Raw genomic sequence first — 21158 nt, 5'->3', positions numbered from 1 at the left:
ATGACACCACCCTTATCACAGAAAGCGAAGAAGAACTAAAGAGCCCACTTGATGAAAGTCAAACAGGAGAGTGAAAAAGTTGGCCCAAAGCTCAACATTCAGAAAACTAAGATCATGGCATCTGGTCTCATCACTTCATAGCAAATAGATGGGGAAACAGTGGCTGACTATTTTTGGGGGCTCCAAAATCATTGCAAATGGTGACTGCAGCCATGAAATTAAAAGATGCTTGCTCCTTGGAAGGAAAGTTATGACCAACCTAGACAGTATATTAGAAAGCAGAGACATTACTTTGCCAACAGAGGTCCATCTGGTCAAGGCTATGGTTTCTCCAGTAGTCATGTACGGATGTGAGAGTTGAACTATAAAGAAAGCTGAGTGCCAAAGAATTGATGCTTTGGAACTATGGTGCTGGAGAAGACTCTTGAGAGTCCCTTGGACCGCAAGGAGATCCAACCAGTCCATGCTAAAGGAGATCAGTCCTGAATATCCCTTGGAAGGTCTGATGTTGAAGCTGAAACTCCAATACTTTGGCCACCTGATGGGAAGATCTGACTCATTTGAAAAGACCCTGATGCTGGGAAAGATTGAGGGCAGGAGGAGAAGGGGATGACAAAGGATGAGATGGTTGGATGGCATCACCGACTCAATGGACATGAGTTTGAGTAAACTCTGGGAGTTGGTGATGGACAGGGAGGCCTGGCATGCTGAAGTCCATGGGTTGCAAAGAGTCGGACATGACTGAGTGACTGAACTGAATTGAACTGAACATACACTGTTAGTGGGAATGTCAACTGGTGCAGCTCGTGTGGAAAACAGTATGGCAGTTTCTCAAAAACTAAAAATAGAACTACTATAAGACCTAGTAATTCTATTCCTGGGTATATATTAAAAAAAAAAAAAAAACTCAAAACATTAATTTGAGAAGCTACATGGTACCCTGATGTTTACAGCAGCATTATTTATAATTGCCAATATACAGAAGCAACCTAAGTATCCATCAACAGACAAGTGAATAAAAAAAGAGGTGGAATATATATATACAATGGTATACTACTGGGTCATTAAAAAAAAAAAAAAAAAGAAAATTTTGCCATCTGCAGCAACATGGATGGACTTGGAGGGGCTTTTGCTAAGGGAGAAAAGTCAGATACCAAAAGACAAATACTGTATGATATCACTTACTAGTGGAATCTGAAACTACAACAAACTAGTGACTATAAAAAAAAGGAAGCAGACTCACAGATATAAAGAGCAAACTAATGGTTATCAGCCGGGGGGAGGAGGCCAATATAGGGGTGGAGAAGTGGGAGGCACAGACTACTGGGCCTCAAGGGTGTATTGTACAACACAGGAAAAGAGGGAAGGTTTTATAAGAACTGTAAATGGAAAAGTAGCCTTTAAGAGTTATATAGAAATTTTAAGATCAGATTTGACAGATTTAAAAAATAAATAAAATTCCTTTGTCTCGACATAACCTGCATGGTTTCTACCACAAAAGATGTCACCTTTATTTACTATCTATTTTAAACTTGTATATGACAGGATGCTTAAGTACAGAAGGAATTGGAGACAGGAGACCGGCAGCTATGGCCCAGGGTTCTTCTGATGAGATAAGAACTTGTTACATTTTAAAAAGGGAAATTTTAAAAGAACAATATTTCTTAACACATGAAAATTATAGGAAACTTACAAAGTTTTATTGCAACAGCCATTCATTTACATATTCTCTATGGTTGCTTTTGTGCTACAATGGCACAGGTGAGTAGTGGTGAAAGACAGGTGGCTGCAAAACCAGAAAATATGTACTAACTGACCCTTAACAGAAAAAGGGTGCTGACTCCTATTGTAATTCAGAGAGAAAGAGACTCCAAATAGTTATAGAAATATAACCAAGGTACTGATGTAATTTATTATCATAAAAGGTTACTTGAACGCTTCACATTTCATCATTTATGTGTAACTGATTCTTCAAAGTCCCATTCAATGACTTTAAAGTTAGCATTTTAATAAATATCTAATGTGTTAAACATATACAAAGGCTTCCCTGGTGTCTCGGATGGTAAAGTATCTGCCTCCAATGTGGGAGACCAGGTTCAATCCCTGGGTTGGGAAGATTCCCCCGGAGAAGGGAATGGCAACCCACTCCAGTAATCTTGCCTGGAGAATTCCATGAACAGAGGAGCCTGGCGGGCTATGGCGTCGCAAAGAGTTGGGACACGATGGAGCTACTAACACTTTCTCTTTAGAACAGCTAATGAAAAGGTATTAACCAGTCACAGAGATATACAAATCCTGGGGATAAACAAGTACTGCCCATAACTGAGAAACATTATGAAGATTAGAGTGGAAAAAAATCAATGGCACTGGGAAAAAGGACCAAAACATGCTTCTTTTCTAAGTGAGAGAGAGAATTCTAAGACTTCACGCTTAGAAAGCTGTGTGTATGTGCATGCAGGAACTCAACATGTTTGAGTTTCTCCCCTGGCATCTATCACATACAAAACATTGAGAACCCATGGAGAATAAAACAGAAAAATCCTTAGCTTCTACAGCTTCTGATTCTTTCAAGGGAAGTACATTAAAGAATAAAACCTGTACACACACACACATACACACACACACAGATGAACAATATTCAACCATTAAAAAAAAATATGCCCTTTGCAATAGCATGAATGGACCTTAAGGTCCATACTAAGTGAAATAAGTAAGACAGAGAAAAAAACACAGTATGATCTACCTTGAATGCAAAATTAAAAAATAAAACAAAAGTCAAAGAAAAAGAGAATAGATTGGTGGGGGTAGGGTGGGAAAAGGTACAAACTTCCAGTTATATTTTATGAATCATGGAATGCAATGAACAGCATGGCAATTACACTTAATAATACCATATTACATATCTGAATGTTGCAAAGTGAGTAGATTTTAAAAGGTTTCATGGTCTCTTTTAACTATGTATGGTGGTGACAGGTGTTAACGACTTATTGTGATCATTTTACAATACATACAAATATGCTGTATATCTAAAACTAATGTAATGTGATATGCCAATTATACTTCAATTCGAAAGTAAAATGAACAAGCAGGCAAGATGAGGCAAGGAGATGAGTAAGAAAGTTACTGTTCTTTATAGAAATTGAAGTGGTTTAGAGAATAACAGTAGCAGCGGAGATGGTGAAAATGAGCCAGACAGGACTTGCTGATAAAATGGTTGTGGAATATGAAACCAAAATTGAAAGATGACTTCTAGGCTTACTGTCTGAGCAACTGGCGCAGACTATGGTATAATTTACACATACAAAAAAAATCCAAGGGAGCACACCAAACACCTCAGGAAATAGAAACACGGGATTCACAAACTCAAGTGCTTTTGTAAACAAATAGGTGACCTAAATATGTGACTCAAGAGTATAAAATAAAACAGAACAATGAAACAAACTAAAGAATGTATGTCTAGATTAAAGGCATTCAGACTAATGAAAACCTTTTTTAAACACTAACCTGAAAAAATAACACACATCTGCAATACAGAGAACTACTTCCTTAAAGGTGTCAGGAATGCTGAAGGAAACTCAGACACTCAACATAAAAGCTGTCAGGCTTAACAAGAGGGCATGCGTGCTAAGTCACTTCAGTTGTGTCCTACTCTTTGCGACCCTATAGACTGTGGCCCACCAGGCTCCTCTGTTCTTGAGACTCGCCAGGCAGGAATACTACAGTGGGTTGCCAAGCGGCCCCCCGCCCCCCCGTCCCCTGAGGGGATCTTCTCAACCTGGCAACCTGCATCTCTTAAGTCTCCTGCATTGGCAGGCGGGTTCTTTACCACTAGCACCACCTGCTGCTGCTGCTGCTGCTGCTGCTGCTGCTAAGTCGCTTCAGTTGTGTCCGACTCTGTGCGACTTCATAGACGACAGCCCACTAGGCTCCACTGTCCCTGGGATTCTCCAGGCAAGAATACTGGAGTGGGTTGCCATTTCCTTCTCCAATGCATGAAAGTGAAAAGTGAAAGTGAAGTCACTCAGTCGGGCCCAACTCTTAGTGACCCCATGGACTGCAGCCTACCAGGCTCCTCCACCTAGGAAGCCCTAATAAGAGAGTTCAGGGGGCTAAATGACAACAACAAAAAATTTTAAAAACCAAGAATAATGTGGATAAAATTCACTGTAAAATAGTAAAATATATTAAAAGCTACAGTATGTAAGATAGTACAGTAATTGTATTAAAGCAGATCCATGTAGGGAATTCTTTTGGCAGTCCAGTGGTTAGGATGCAACACCAGCAATGCCCAGGGCAGGTTCAATCCTTTCATTGGGGAAATATGATCCCGCAAGTCACAGGTCACAGCCAAAAAGAAAAACAAGAACAGATCAGGGGAATATAAAGGTCTGAAGGAGACCCAGGAATATTTCATAATTCAGTAAATAATTAAAACATCTAAAAACAAAGGGTCAGTGAAGAACTATTCAATAAATAATGAAACAAAGAGACGAACTGTTTGATTAAAAAAAGGAGAACAAGAAGAAGAAAAAAGTAGGCCCCAAATCTCATTGTATGCATCAAAATAAATTCCACGTCAATCAAAGATAAAGGTAAAATAACCAAACTTAAATACTGCTCATTTTATTATCTTTGATGGCAGAATCTTTCAAAGTTTCAGCCTCAAATCATCAGTTACTTATTAAAAACCAGAACCCTGTGAATAGATTGGGGTGGGAAGGAAGGCTCAAGAGGGAGGAGATATATTTGTGATTATGGCTGATTTGCACTGTTGTTCAGAAAAAAGCAACACAACACTGTAGAGCCACTTTCCTTCAATTAAAAAAGAAATTAAAAACTTACAAAGAGAGGAAAAAAGATTTTTAACTTCTATATAACAGAAGCCATCATTAAAGTTAAAACACAATCATCAAACTAGAAAAAAAATTACATATGGCAAAGGGATTTCTTTAACATTTAAAGAATGCTTATATATAAGAGAAAGATTATCACTCCAAAAGAAATGTGTACAAAAGACATGAACATAAAACTCATACACACACAAATAACCACTGAACATCAGAAATTTTAACTCCACCAATCAATCAATAAACACTAAATGAGGTATTATTTTGCAATCCATCAGTAAGGCAGCAACGTAAGGAAACGGGTATTCTCTTACACTGCGATTAGGAGATTACCTGGTATATTTCTGGAGGCTATGATCCCCAAGTAAAGTTGTTCATCATAGCATAGTTATTATTAGTCATAAACAGGAAAGAATACGAATACATATCAATTAAATAAACTAGGGCACATCCAAACAAGGAAATACCATGTAGCCATTAAGAATTATAACACCTATAATCAAACAAGAATATTCTGCATGATCACTGAAAACACAGAACTTATACAATGTCATAGGGACCTCCCTGGCAACCAGTGTTTAAGATGCGACACTTTCACTGCCATGAGCTTGGGTCCGATCCCTGGCCAGGTAACTAATATCCCACAAGCCGAGTATCTGACCAGCCAAAAAAAAAAGTCATGAATAAACCCAAATATATTCAACTATACGTAGGAAGGTAGCGATACACACACACACACACACACACACACACACACACACTCTGAAAGATGTCTGAAAGGATATTCAACAAAAAGTTAACAGTTAACTCTTTGGTAATAAAATTAATGGTGGTAATGTCTTCCTTTACTACTACTTTCCAAAGAAGATTTGTAATTTTTATACATACAAAATGAAATCACTGTAATTTTGAAAATACATTATTAGTAGTAGACAAAAGATTAAACCTGATCGTTTTTTGAGCTCTCTTACAATACTTCCTGTGATCCCCTACTAAACATCATGGTTACTTCATGACTATGAGATGCAATGGAACCGTTCAATGTCTGGCAATAAGTGGCAAAAGACAGGAATTTTCCCACACATGTGAAAATTCAAGGTACACTTTCTTTATAACCAAGATTCAGATTTAGTATATCTGGTGTAAAGTCATACCACTCTTAATAACAAAGGCTTTCACAAAATTTGGTGAAGCCCTATGAAGAAATACAGTTCAGGAGAAACTAAATAATCATGTAAAATAAAATTTGGGCCTCACTGGTGGCTCAGATAATAAAGAATCTGCCTGCAAGGCAGTAGGCTGGGGTTTGATCCCTGAGTCGGCAAGATTCCCTGGAAAGCAAATGGCAACCCACTACAGTATTCTTGTCTGGAGAATTTCATGGACAGAGAAGCCTGGTGGGCTGCAGTCCATGGAGTTGCAAAGAGGCGTACATGACTGAGGAATTAAGCACACAGTTTTCATATAATTGAAAAATACTATTTTTAAGCCAAAGTGAAGTGAAGTCGCTCAGTCATATCTGACTCTTTGCGACCCCATGGACTGTAGCCTATCAGGCTCCTCTGTCCATGGGATTTTCCAGGCAAGAGTGCTGGAGCGGATTGCCATTTCCTTCTCCAGGGTATCTTCCCAACCCAGGATTCGAACCCGGGTCTCCCACATTGCAGGCAGACACTTTGCCGTCTGAGCCAGAAAGGAGGGTACTAATGAGAAATTATTAAAGATGAAGAATGATGTGATTTAATTCAATAACCAGGATCTTTACTGCACTCATCATACTCCAGTATTCTTGCCTGAAAAATCCTACGGACAGAGGAGCTTGGCGGGCTCAAGTCCAAACGGGCTGCAAAGAGTCAGACACAACTGAGCACCTTTACCGTAGTACCATACCACACCATACCATACCTGAGATGACAAAATGGCATTTTAAAACTTAGGAGTGGATTTGTTTACATTATATAGGTATTTTCAAATTCTTTATGCAAGAACTTACCTACTTAGTGTACTTACAAAATGAATGTTATTATCTAAACATTAGAACCTAACTTTGGTTAACTGCTACTGCTAAGACTATAAAAGTGAACTAATTAACAAATGGCCAGATGATTTCCAGGTATCAAATTTATAAGAAGCTATTCAAAAGACTGAATAACCCGCTGACTTTGGTAATTTTCCCAAAAGACAGGAGAGGCTAATACGTGCCAGCAATAAATAATCTTTCATCAACCCCTACACTCTATGACACAGCACTCTCCCTCAAGTAATATCTGTGCTTCATTTTAAGCGTACTTCTTATTAATAAAACAACAAAAAAAGGAAAGAACAAAAGGGAGTAGGGAGAGGAAACAAAGCATATAGTTAATTTTAAATTTTTATTGGAAGGAGACAATTCTAGAACACTTGCCTATTCAATCAGCCCTCAGTATCCATGGGAGACTGGTTCTAGGACAGCCTGTGGATAACAAAATTCTCAGACGCTCAAGTCCCTTACATGAAAGTGTGTGTAGTTTTTGCATTTAACCTCCCACATATTGGGTTGGCCAAAAAGTTTGTTTGGGTTTTTCTGCCTGGAAAAACTCAAAACAATTTTTTTTGGCCAATTCAATACTTTAAATCATCTCTGTATTACTTATAACACCTAATACAATGTAAATATTATGTAAATACATGACAGTGCATGGTAATTTCACCTTCTGCTTTTTGGAACTTGCTGCAATTTTTTCTGAATATTTTTGATCCCTGGTTATTTGAATCTGCACGTGAAGAACCTGTGGATAGGGAGGGCTGACTGTGCAACACTATGGATTTATTTCTACCCTACAGGGTCCAAAGCAACTTTCAGGAAGTAGCACATTTCTTAATACGAAAATGGTCCTTGTGCCTTACTGCCACCAACAAGGGATACAGCTGGGAGACTCTGAAGTACTGATTACTTAGTATAATCCTTCATTTTACACGATAAAAAAAACAGGTGGTTAAAGGACTTAGCATTCTGACCCCAGGTCGTAAATCTCGATGACAGAGTGGAGACCAGCATCAGGTACTCTATTATTCTATGACGTCCATCTAGGCACCTGTCTGTACACTACCATCACCTGAATAGGCACATGGATACAAACATGTACACACTTTTAATACATCTGAGACATTAAATTTGAAGGAGTTATTCCACAGATCATTTAAAAACTTAGGAAACAGGAATACTTAAATGCAATCTACTCTTCAGGACAAAAACAGAAGCAACAAAAACCTGTTTCTCCTTTCCATTCTCCTCCTCCAACACAGTTTCTCTCAGTTAACTCCTCTAAGCTTGCTTGTTTGCCAAAATCAAACTCATTATCCTCCTATTCAAAACCCATGTCTACTTCATGTTATATTTTACTATAAATCCCAGAATCTAAGCTTCAAGAATCACCCCTGACTCTTCCCTCTTTCTAACACCCAGGGGAACCATGCAATATGTTTACCTGGACCGTACTGGTTTCTGCCTGGTGTCCCAGCAAAACGATTCACAGCATCCCCATTCATTTCTAGAACTGCCCAAATTTAGATGATAATTTATACAGTCACCATTTTTATAATCCTTACTTTCTTAGTAACCAGTTGCTGAATATTTCTCTAACTGACTTCTTCTCGTTCAACTGACTTCCTACTTTATCATCGGAAATGCTAACAGTCTTCCTTCACTCAATTTCCCATCATCATGTGCCTTTTTGTATATAGAGCCACTCTGCTAATATACCCTTCTCTCTCTTTCCATCTTGTGAATACCAATCTGGGAACTCAGACCAAGTGGCATTTCTGCTGTGAAGCCTTCAAGACGCCTCCAGTCATCTTCTGTGCCTCCTGCAATAACAGTAATTGCAATGCTAGTAACGCAGACAGACAGAACAGACTTGTGGACACACGGGGCGAAGGAGAGGCTGGGATGGATGGAGAGTAGCATGGAAACACACACCACCATATGTGAAAGAGAAAGCCAGGGGGAATTAGCTGTATGGCCCAGCGGAGCCACACCGGGACTCTGTGACAACCTAGAGGGGTGGATGGGGTGGGAGGTAGATTCAAGAGGGGAGGGACATATGCGTGCGTATCACTGATTCATGCTGATGTATGACAGAAACCAACATTATACCAGAAAGCAGTTACACTTCAATTTTTAAAAAGTAACATGACATCTGTTGAATACTCATTATGTTCTGAGCTTAAGCAATTTTAAGTATTTACTTAATACTTATAATAACTCTATGAGGCTTTATTTCCCTCATTTTTGAAAATGTGGAGCTGCAGTTTTGGAAGATTAAGTAATTTGGCTAAAGTTACAAAATTAAGCTATGGAACCAGGACTTGAAACCAAGTATATCTGATTCAAACCCAAAGCCCCTGCCCTATACTATCTCACCTATACCAACCATCATTAATGGGTTTCTCTGACCCAACACATTTGAGTTTGTGCTGTAACTATGACCCACTTGGTCACCTTTGTGCTTTAATGCTTCTCAGTATATCCTCACAGGAGGACGGTCAAGTATCAGCAATTATCCTCTATTTACCTTAAAGAGACTGGGATGACCTCAATCATAGCAAAAGGGCTTTGCTATTTACAACACATGCAACTGTAATTCAAAGCAGGTACTCTGTAAGGCCAGAATCAACACAGTGTTTGCTATTCAGTCATAAAGTTTGAAACAGGTTGTCTCATCTGCAATCTAATTAACTAGAATGTGATTCAGGATCTATTAAGAATTAGGCCACAGCTACAAACAAGCAGTTTTAGGCAAAATCTAAAGGGTTTATTTGAGTGGCATAGTGCTATTTACTGGTAGAAATGGGTTGTCATTTAAAACTTGCAGATTATTTGCACAGAGATTTCTAGCTTCTTTTGAAACTGTAGGTCAACATTTTACATGCTATAACAATTAGGCATTAATGATTGCTTCCCTTAACTGGGGATTATCCTCTCTTACTATATGTGTATCACTCTATGAATTCCTAAAAAATGAAGGCAAGGGGCAGTTGCCATCATCATGCTTGTGCTCTTGCTGTTCTTAAGAGGAAAATGAGGTATTCCTAGTTCATATGTCTCTTAACGGGTTATTTATCCATTCCATGAGTTTCATGCATTTGGAAAGACAGCAGATTGGTAACTGTGTATTTAAATGCAAACTAATGAAGTAATGCTTCATGATGATATTACACCTCAGAAAGAACTACCAACATTAGAATAATTGATTGATGATCTTTATCAACTAAAAGTGTACATTCAGTGGGCTTTATGATGATCCAAACACATACATTTATATTCAGGCCTGGGATCCCTGGAGAGTGATAAAGAGCAAAAGGATGCCCATGACTAAGGTCAGAGAGATAACCAGCAGAGGGTACGATCAAGCTCCATAAGACAAAAAAAAAAAAAAAAACCTCACAGGGAATTAAAATGTAGAAATACATGCTCTAGTTGAGAATTTAAACTAAATAGTTTGACAATAACAATATTTTAACTAAAGTTGGAAAATACAGACCAAAATTGAATTGCCCCTATGAACGAATCCTAAACTTTTGCAATAGGATGCTCCTAACAGAGCACATAAAGTAGATTAATTTAAATGTGCAAATGTTGCTGCTTCCACATTCATATCCAGGGACAAGACTGAGTCTAAGCCCTATTCAGTCACCCCAGATTTGGAATATCCCTGGGGAAATAACAGAGCATGGTAAAAGGTTCTATTAACAATCATCAATATATTCTCACAATTCCTATACCTACGTGGTTACACATTTTACTTTGCTAGATGATGGAAGATAAAAGTCGGCCAGACAGTATCATCATGTCCAAGTAAAATATGTCATCACACACAAGTCTCAGGTTTGAGGCTTATTCAAACTTCATGTATTTTCAAGGGGCTCTAAATTTAAACATGTATCTGTGGGCTCTTTAAAGAACTTTTTTTTTAACCTGTACAGTACTACTAAAATCAAGTCAACAGTCTGTCATTGTGAATTGCCTTATATTTGATCATCCATATCACTTGTTTGTAAACTGGGCTCTCAGGAGTACCTCACCATTCAGCCACAAGAGGGAGAAGCAAGCAGATCCCTAGACCTTAAGAACATTGGTTACGTCTGTTCTCTATGCTGAGTATTCATACTTTAGATATTGTGAAAATTTGAAATCATTCTCCTCCTCAGAATGGTTTAGCCTAGTTTAAAATAACCTAACGATGAAATCAAAATTCTGTCAAACTTGGGGGAAGGGGGAATCCCTTCTCTATTATAGTCTACTAAACCCCAGCTCCTCCTGGAATGCCTTGATGTCTAAAAGCAGGAAAGTGAGCTCTTAGAAGATCATTGATAACCACATTCTGCAACAGGAACAAACAAGTGTTTGACAGAACTTACTAAAAACCTTTGCAAATAATTAAAGAAGACACCCTCCACTCAAGCTCATTTATGCACGACTTAAAAGTAAGAGGTGTACCTGTAAGACATTTAAATATGCTCTGAAAAAACACAGGCAATCATCTCAAGCAAAAGTGTTCAGTGAAGAAGTTTAAATTCTCTAATTTAATGTTTGTATTATCATAGTGTGTAGCATTTAATTCCTAAGACTCCATATTGAAAATACAAAATGCTCATTTAGCAATGAGGTTTCCATGGGAATGCAGCTCCTTTTGGTGCCCAGCAATAATTAGGAAGAGGGGCCACAGCTATGCTCTGAGTGTGAAGACAATACAAAGAAACATTACCAATAAAAATTTGGAAGTTATAACAGTTTACAAAGAGAAACAAACATGTCTGTTTAAAAATCATTTAGATATTCGAGGCTATGAGACAACTGATAGAAAGCAAAAAAGTACAGTCAAGTGGCTTCAGAAGAAAACAGCTGAGTAGAGAGGTTAGTGACAGATACACACCATCACCCATCACGGCATGCTCTGTCTTACCTGAGGAGGAGTAGGTGTGGAAGTGGGTCTCCCTATAGGTGGAGTAGGATTTCGGCTGCCACCTCCAGACATAATCTCCTCTGTTATGTCTTTACCTCCCTGGTTTGGATCCCGAATTCTTATCTATAAGGTTATAAATTGAGACAGCATATTTACAGATGGGTGTCTACATAGTACATTTATAGGAATATGACGTATAAAGGTGCAAACTGGGAAACATGTCAAACATCAGAGCTGATATCTGACTTGATTTCAATCAGAGAACCACAGGGTGTCATTCAAAGGAATTTAGGCCATTCACGGTGGCTTGAACTAAAGTAGCACAACAAGCTAGCATGAAACCTAGTTGGAAGAATTTCTAGGTCAAAAAGGCAAACTATTAACATTTATCTTTTAAGCAATGCTGAACTGATTTTATTTGTAATGCTTAACGTAAGACAGAGTTCATAAAATATTTGTAAAATATGGAAGTTACTCTCTAAAGTTTTAAAGGCCCAAATGGTTCTCTAGCAAAGTGAAAAATATTCATATCCTAGGGCAAAGAAACAGAGGTTTATGTTGCAGATAACCTTAAAGATGCTCAATGCAATGCTGTTTTTTTTTTTTTCAGCAAAGACAGAAAGATCTTAAAGACTGATCAAAAACATGGTAGTTAAAACTTTATATTACATCCTTACAATTAAATAACAAACAGTAGTAGAAAAAATGAGACTGCTCTATACATACTAATATACAGTGACTATCAAGATGTATTGGTAAATGAACAGATACAAGACACAGAACAATGTGGATGGTATTCCTGTAATTTTGTGAGGGCCTGTGTTTACAGAAAACAGTGGAGAAGGTTCTACATGAAGATGGAGCGCCTGGGTCTAGGCCTTTTGTCCTGGGACAATGCTGAGACACAAAACCTGCTTCTGCTCGTCATTAAATCCAGAGCTTACCAAGCCATCCATGGCTTCTTCAAAATTTCGAAGAACTCACTAATAAAACCACCTGAACCTGGAAGCTTTCTAGGGAAGAGGTTTAAGATTTCTACTATCAGTTATAGAATCTTGTTTCTACTATAGTTTTACGTACTATTTTTCAATCTATCTGCTCCCTTCTTCTTCAGTAACATATATTAATACTGTCGTCTGTTTTCATTGCTTTTAAATTAACTTTTCTGCATTCTAAGAATGTTCAAGTCCTACATCTACCATGCTGTTTCAACATCGCCAAAGCATGAGTTTTCACCTGCGGTGTCGAGATACACCAGCATGTCTTTTTTATTATGACATGTGCACAAGCAATTTGCGTCTGATTAGGAAAAAAAAAACAAATTCTGAACCTAATTAATTTTTATTAAATGAGAGTAATTTTAAGATGTCACTCACATCTATTTTAGTTGTGTGATCTGAGACACTCTTGTAAGTATCGCTCATTTGTGTTCTGATGTTTCAAAAGCCTGCAAACCTCTCTTCTATAAAATATTCTGCAGTGCATAGTTCATATTCTGTACCCTAATTCCCTTAGGCCTGATTGAATGGACAGAGGCAAAGCTTCTGTTAAATTTATTAAAAACAATTACAACACATTTTCTAAATTCTGCTTTCTGTTTCTTAAATCTGCTCCATCAGAAAGATTTTCCTCGTTGTCCTCAGTACTCTATTTTCTCTTGTGCTATTTTCCCCCTGTCAATTCATGACTAAACCTTCCCAGTTCTAGAGCTGGATGGCAGTTAGCATAGCTAGCTTAGCGCATGTTGAAAACTAATATTAAGCAAAGGGTATCTGCACCATCTCATTACAGGCTCATACAAATCCTCTAGGTATAGTGGAGAGGATGTAAGGGAGGAAGAAAAATTAGCCCTCATTTGTGAACTGAGGTGAGTAATTAGTACAGGTGGAGGTAGACTTACTTGATAGAAAATGGACATTCAATTCTAAAATGAGGAAAACTAATAAACACATCTTACTGTTTTTTTCTCTCTCTTGGCTGGAGGGGGCTGCTGCTGCGTAGGCACTATGATAGGAGCTGACTGGTACACTGGCTGACTTGGGTAAAAAGGCGTTCCTAAGGAATTAGAAAACAACGAAAAAAAGCATTCAGTTACTTTGTCAACCACTATAAGACTGGTAATGACACCATGAATCTAGACAATTACTTTTAAAAATGTAAAAAAACAAGCGTCCTTCTCACTTCTCTCTTTCCCCTAGCTCACCCCTTCCAGCTACTGAAGTGGTTAAAGAATGATTGATTCCCAAACAGTCATAATCATATTTTCTTTTTCAGCATCCACTACAAAAAAGCAATTAAATAACCAACTCCTGCAAACTGACACCAGAGTTACTGCTTAAAAAAAACAAACTACTCTGGGTGCTCACTGCCTCTAAACATAATTTTCAAACAAAGGTTTGTGTGAATATGTTCTGCATGTGGGTTTGGTCAGGGGCTGGATAATACAGCTCATCATCTTGTGAGCTGGGGTGGTCTAATTCTTCTCTCTACTTGCGGAGAACCACCGCCACAGGGAGCCATCATAAAGGCTCGAAGAATGCTATTGTTGGGGCTGTAAAAAGGCTGGTAAAAAGCAGCCTAAAGTCCAGATACTTAAGGATCCAGGGCTTCCCCTGTAGCTCAGCTGGTAAAGAATCCACCCATAATGCGGGAGACCTGGGTTCAATCCCTGGGTTGGGAAGATCCCCTGGAGAAGGGAAAGACTATCCACTCCAGTACTGTGACCTGGAGAATTCCACGGACTCTACAGTCCATGGAGTCACAAACAGTCGGACACAACCGAGCAACTTTCACTTTCACTAAGTTAAGTATCCAGGTTCCACCTTTCTAACTACATTTTCTACCGTTCTCAAACTCCACACCTTTGCTCCAGGGACAACCTATTCCTACCCCTTGTGTACATCAATCTCAACACTGTTCATGCCTTTGAGTATACTCATGCCTCAATGAATCCTTTTTAGCTTTCACAACTTTGACTATTATCACAATTACTATTAAACCAGAGTACTTATAGTAGAGGTGGTAAGAAGGAATCAGATATTGGATATTTTTGGAGACAGAGCCGACAGACTTGCTAATGGATGGGATGTGAGTATGAGAGAAAGAACTGTCAAGGAAAATTCTTCAGGTCTTTGTTTGAGCAAATGGAAGAATGAGGTTCTATTTACTGTGTTATTTATGTATTTATTTACTGGGATGAGAAAAAGTAAGACTTTAGGGCAGAAAAATCAAGAGTTCAATTTTGGACATGAAAAGTTTTAAGATTCTTATCAGACTTTCAAACCAAGATATCAAATATACAAAAAGAGGCTCAAGTCTGGAGCCAGAGAATAGGTATCCGTTTTGGAATTAGACTATATGGGCAACATTTAAACCATGACACTGGGTAAGCCAGGAAATGAGTACAAACAGAAAAGAAGACCAAGGACTAATCTTTGAAGCAATCTATGTTATTTTTTAAAGTAGTACTACCTTTTTCTTTCTTTCGGCTGTGTTACATGCCTTGTGGGATCTTAGTTCCCTAATCAGGGATTGAACCTGGGCCCACAGCAGTGAAAGTACAGAGTCCTCACCACTGGACCACCAGGGAATTACCAAGGCACTTTATGTTGATTAGAGGCCATAGATATTAAGAAAACGCAGCAAAGGAAATGAAACAGAAAACCAAGGGAGCGGCTGAAGTGAAGAAAACAGTCTAAGAATGGGCACAGTGCTGAACCATGTCAGATGGTCAGGTAAGGTTTCAGTTCAGTTCAGTCGCTCAGTCATGTCCAACTCTTTGCGACCTCATGAATCGCAGCATACCAGGCCTCCCTGTCCATCACCATCTCCTGGAGTTCACTCAAACTCATGTCCGTTGAGTCAGTGATGCCATCCAGCCATCTCATCCTCTGTCGTCCCCTTCTCCTCCTGCCCCCAATCCCTCCCAGCATCAGAGTCTTTTCCAATGAGTCAACTCTTCGCATGAGGTGGCCAAAGTACTGGAGCTTCAGCTTTAACATCATTCCTTCCAAAGAAATCCCAGGGTTGATCTCCTTCAGAATGGACTGGTTGGATCTCCTTGCAGTCCAAGGGACTCTCAAGAGTCTTCTGCAACACCACAGTTTAAAAGCATCAATTCTTCGGCGCTCAGCCTTCTTCACAGTCCAACTCTCACATCTATACGTGACCACAGGAAAAACCGTAGCCTTGACGAGACGGACCTTAGTCGGCAAAGTAATGTCTCTGCTTTTGAATATACCATCTAGGTTGGTCATAACTTTTCTTCCAAGCAGTAAGTGTCTTTTAATTTCATGGCTACAATCATGATCTGCAGTGATTTTGGAGCCCCCCAAAATAAAGTCTGACACTGTTTCCACTGTTTCCCCATCTATTTCCCATGAAGTGATGGGACCGGATGCCATGATCTTCGTTTTCTGAATGTTGAGCTTTAAGCCAACTTTTTCGCTCTCCTCTTTTACTTTCATCAAGAGGCTTTTTAGCTCCTCTTCACTTTCTGCCATAAGGGTGGTATCATCTGCATATCTGAGGTTATTGATATTTCTCCCGGCAATCTTGACTCCAGCTTGTGCTTCTTCCAGTCCAGAGTTTCTCATGATGTACTCTGCATATAACTTAAATAAGCAGGGTGACAATACACAGCCTTGACGTACTCCTTTTCCCATCTGGAACCAGTCTGTTGTTCCATGTCCAGTTCTAACTGTTGCTTCCTGACCTGCATACAGATTTCTCAAGAGGCAGGTCAGGTGGTCTGGTATTCCCATCTCTTTCAGAATTTTCCACAGTGTATTGTGATCCACAGAGTCAAAGGCTTTGGCATAGTCAATAAAGCAGAAATAGATGTTTTTCTGGAACTCTCTTGCTTTTCCCATGATCCAGCAGATGTTGGCAATTTGATCTCTGGTTCCTCTGCCTTTTCTAAAACCAGCTTGAACATCTGGAAGTTCACGGTTCACATACTGCAGAAGCCTGGCTTGGAGAATTTTGAGCATTACTTTACTAGCATGTGAGATGAGTGCAATTGTGTGGTAGTTTGAGCATTCTTTGGCATTGCCTTTCTTTGGAATTGGAATGAAAACGGACCTTTTCCAGTCCTGTGGCCACTGCTGAGTTTTCCAAATTTGCTGGCATATTGAGTGCAGCACTTTGACAGCATCATCTTTCAGGATTTGAAACAGCTCAACTGGAATTCCAGGTAAGGTTCAACATAATGAAATTCACTGGTGACCTTGACAAAAGCTGCTTAGACTGGGGTGGAGTGTGCATCCTCATTAGGGTGGGTTCAGTAATGAATGAGATGAAAGAAAATGAAGACAGTATAGAGAGCTCTTTTTCTTATAAGCTTTGAAAGGAAGTAGAAAAATGGGCTATGGGTGGACAAAAATATGAAGTAAAATAAACCTTTTTTAAGAAAAGACAGGAATGAAACAGTATACCTGTATGCTGATGGAACTAATCCAGCAGACGGAGAAGAAAATGATATTAACAGGAAAGACAGATGAGAACCACAGAGTAAACAGCCTTAAATGGGTAAATGGGCATATACATACATGGCGGGTGCCTAAGGGACGGCAAATGGGTATATACATACATGACGGGTGCCTAAGGGACGGTAAATGGGCATATACATACATGGCGGGTGCCTAAGGGACGGCAAATGGGCATATACATACATGACGGGTGCGTAAGGGACGGCAAATGGGCATATACATACATGACGGGTGCCTAAGGGACGGCTCGCCTTCGGCAGTCAAAGTAACAAGGACAAATGTGTACTAAAGTAGTTAATACCGGTAAAAATCCTTGGTACTTTAGTAAAAAGTCAAATAATGTAGCTATATTATCACTGTCATTATTTTTTTTAATTTTATTTTATTTTTCTAATTTTAAAATCTTTAATTCTTACATGTGTTCCCAAACATGAACCCCCCTCCCACCTCCCTCCCCATAACATCTCTGTGGGTCTATCACTGTCATTATTGACAACATCACCATCCCACCATTATCATAATAATCTCCAAGTGGAAAATTCTTGGAAGCACTATGATTTTCAGTATCAGAACTCTGCAGGTATTAATCGTCTTTGAAAATCAGATTTGGAAAAGAACTGTAACAGGGCTGATCTAAATAGCACGACTAGGATTCGAATAGGTTGTGTGTATGTGTGTGTTAGTTGCTCAGTCGTGCCTGACTCTTTGCGACCCAGCGGATTGCAGCCCATCAGGCTCCTCTGTCCATGGAATTCTCAAGGCAAGAAGACTGGAGTGGCTTGCCATTCCCTTCTCCAGGAGATCTTCCCAACCCAGGGACTGAACCCAGGTCTCCTGTATTGTGGGCAGATTCTTGACAGTCTTGAGCTACCAGGGAAGCCCTCTGAATAGGTTAAAAGACAAAATCACTTTAGCCATCCTCTAGTACTGAGCAAAGAACTATCAAAGTAGAACTCAAATAAGCAATTCTATGCTACCACATTACGTCACTAGCTCCCAAAGTCAGAAAACAACACCCTAAAATTGGTGTCAAATGCTGCTACCCAAGCAATACAATTTGCTCACCTTGCCATTATTTTTTAAGCTAAGTGAAATAAGATCCAAAAGGTGAAAGGTGAAACATCCCTTAAAAAAATCAGATTTTACTAATGAAATATTTTCGAGTCACCACGACTGGGGCAGAGGCTGATGTACAATATATGTATAATAAATACCAGCTGAATAAACCTGAGAGAATAGGATAGTCTCCATATGGTGGCGGTTAAACACTGAATTAGTAAGACAGTTAATTAACTGTAGACCCCAGCAGAGCAGGCCTTCTGCCCTGGCAGACAATAGTTTTATTTTATAACCTAATCCAACCTCTTACACAGTCAAAGACATTTAAAAAACATTTATCTATTCTATTAAAAATGTAAATCACTTTCGCATGTACATATGAGGCAAATTACTTAATGTTTCTGGACCTCTTATTCATGGAAGAAGGTAGATTTGTCTACATCAGCAGGTCCAAATCCAGCTTAATACCATTTGTTTTGTAAATAAAGTGTTATGGGAAGAGACCTACAGACAACACTGTACTCTCTTTGACTGACTGGTTTCCCACTACTGTGAAGAGCTGGACAGTTGCAGGAGGTCTGCAAAGCCTAGCCTATTTACTATACACAGCCCTTCAGAGAAAAGGCTTGCTGACTCTTATTCTATCAGTGGTTCTCCAAACCCTGGTCTAGACAAAAGTTGTCAATAATATATGGCAATATTTATAAAATAATAACCACAAAATACACACATACATAATTATAGGCTTGCCAACCCGGACACTATTGGAAAGGACTGTTCCTGTCTTAAAATCATTTCAGTCCTATTCCTTTGTTATTAAAGCGGGCTTCCTACATGAAATAATACGATAAATAGCAGTTTTATTTAAAAGGCTTATTGGCAAAAATTTAAATGTAATAGTTATGTATGTTTCTTTCTTTATTTTACTTTCTATTTATTTCACTCCCCAGGATACTGAACGAGCTGGGGAAAAAAATCAGACTTCTTCTCATTGGCAAAACCCCAAGCATAAACACCACACTAATTAATTCTGAAAGGCAGGGGGAATAATACCTCAACATCTACATTCCAGAAAATACCTAGCCCAAATGTCTTATACATTGCAGGTCTTCCAAAACCTTTCAAAAATCTTCAATTTTCCATAGAAACAAAGAAAATATAGTGGTTAAATATGTAGGTTGGCACATGAAATCAATGTATCCTGTACTATACCCATCATAGTAATATACCCGCATATAACCGCATCACTGACCACAGTACTGCTGCTTTGCAAAAACACAATCAATCTAAAATTTGATGCCAAAAGTTACCCACCTACACAAACCATGTGGGACAATGACTCCCTGAGCTCTTAAGAACTGAACCAGGTGCCCAAGCCCCCATAGAAGACTCAGGAAAACAGTAGAAGAAGATGACAGAAGGAAAAGGAAATGACAGGATGGAGGGAGAAAGGAGAGGATACCAGTTTAAAGAGAAAATGGGGCCGTACACCACTGCAAATTCTCAGCCCTTTTTTTCTTTCTCAACATCATTCCCACCATTAACCACATCGTTTCGCTCCCAAAAGTGTATTTTTCACTTTGGGCAATCACCAACTAGGGTTGGCCTGGAAATAACTTGTCTCCATGAGGTATTTTTCTGACATAACAGGTATCAGAGTATTTAAAAAACACCAACAAGAGAAAAATTGAAAAGTGACACTGAGCAAATACTAGTCATTAGTTATTTTTCCCTCAACACTGTAGAAACACTGCAAAAATTATACAAAACTCTATGATCTTAAGTTACTGAAATTCAATGGAGCTAATATTTTTGAGAATCACTATTCAAGGTTTAAACCAAGCAGGGGGTAAACTGCTAGTATCATGGAGTGAACTCCGTTACAGAGGAAGAACTAAGAACTCTGGGGTGCGGGGAGAGGGCATAGTCCACTCAACTCACAAACTCCAGCAGAAGGGCAAGAGTGAACAAGTCTTGGATTCATTCCTAGCCAGTTCAGATAAGAGAAGGTCCTCTGCACTACAAGAGAGGACTCTTGGCTTTGGAACACAGAACTAGGATCCTGTCCCTACACCCACATTTACCCAATGAAAAAGGGAGGCACCAGAATCAGAGACGAATTAAGAAATAGGACTGGAAAGATAAGAGAAGGGGAGTTTCTAAAAAGAGGAAATAGAAGGGAATGTTTACACTTCAAGACCGTAAGACCATGCCAGCTGACATAAAGCAGTATAGCAGAAGGACCAATAATTGATGGGAACCATTAGATTACAACTTTTGATTCTGATAAAAGCATATTAACTAGTGACAGGTTTTAAAATGAAAATGTCTGCCCAAATGACAAAATAAGAACCTAAAGTTCTATCAAAGAAAAGATTAATTATGATTTATTCTTAAAATAGAATAAATGTAGCTTGAAATTCTAAACGTGATGAAATGAAGAGATGTCCATGAATACATTGTGAGATGGTGGGGAGAAAATCAGAAAGTTTTAGAACATTAAAAATAGTCTATGTCCATTTGCACTAAAATTATTTAAAACAAATGAAAAAATACATATCAATCCGTTAAATCATTATTTCTTTAGGGAGTAAGGAAGGAGAGAAACTGACTACTTCTACTTTTTATGTCCTATCAATATTATTTGTACTTTCCATCATTAGTTACTTTCATAGCAAAAAACTTTTAAATTGTCTTTCTAATCTTAAGGAAACTAGGGAAATAGTGTTTTAATCTAGGTGGTAAACTACCTACACAATGTCTTCTTAGATCTAAGTAAGAATTTCCTGGGGAAAAAGATTATCTGTCAAAAGGAACAG

The 21158-nt window shown here is 38.7% G+C and overlaps 1 protein-coding gene and 1 non-coding gene across 2 annotated transcripts in view; both read right to left on the bottom strand.

Annotated features, from left to right (window-relative positions):
* Nucleotides 1-21158, bottom strand: part of EIF4G3 (eukaryotic translation initiation factor 4 gamma 3) — a 359681-nt gene that overhangs the window by 137498 nt on the left and 201025 nt on the right. The window contains exons 9-10 of the mRNA XM_052636017.1: nucleotides 13749-13846; nucleotides 11792-11914 (exon numbers count right to left, since the gene is read on the bottom strand). Of these exons, the coding sequence (XP_052491977.1) occupies nucleotides 11792-11914; nucleotides 13749-13846 (221 nt within the window). The remainder of the gene's footprint in view (nucleotides 1-11791; nucleotides 11915-13748; nucleotides 13847-21158) is intronic.
* On the bottom strand, nucleotides 15308-15380 carry TRNAE-UUC (transfer RNA glutamic acid (anticodon UUC)). Its single transcript has one exon. It is a non-coding gene; the product is annotated as a tRNA-Glu (tRNA).

Source organism: Budorcas taxicolor, chromosome 2, assembly GCF_023091745.1.
Source record: "Budorcas taxicolor isolate Tak-1 chromosome 2, Takin1.1, whole genome shotgun sequence".
NCBI lineage: Eukaryota > Metazoa > Chordata > Mammalia > Artiodactyla > Bovidae > Budorcas > Budorcas taxicolor.
This window is presented reverse-complemented; position numbering and strand designations above follow the sequence as displayed.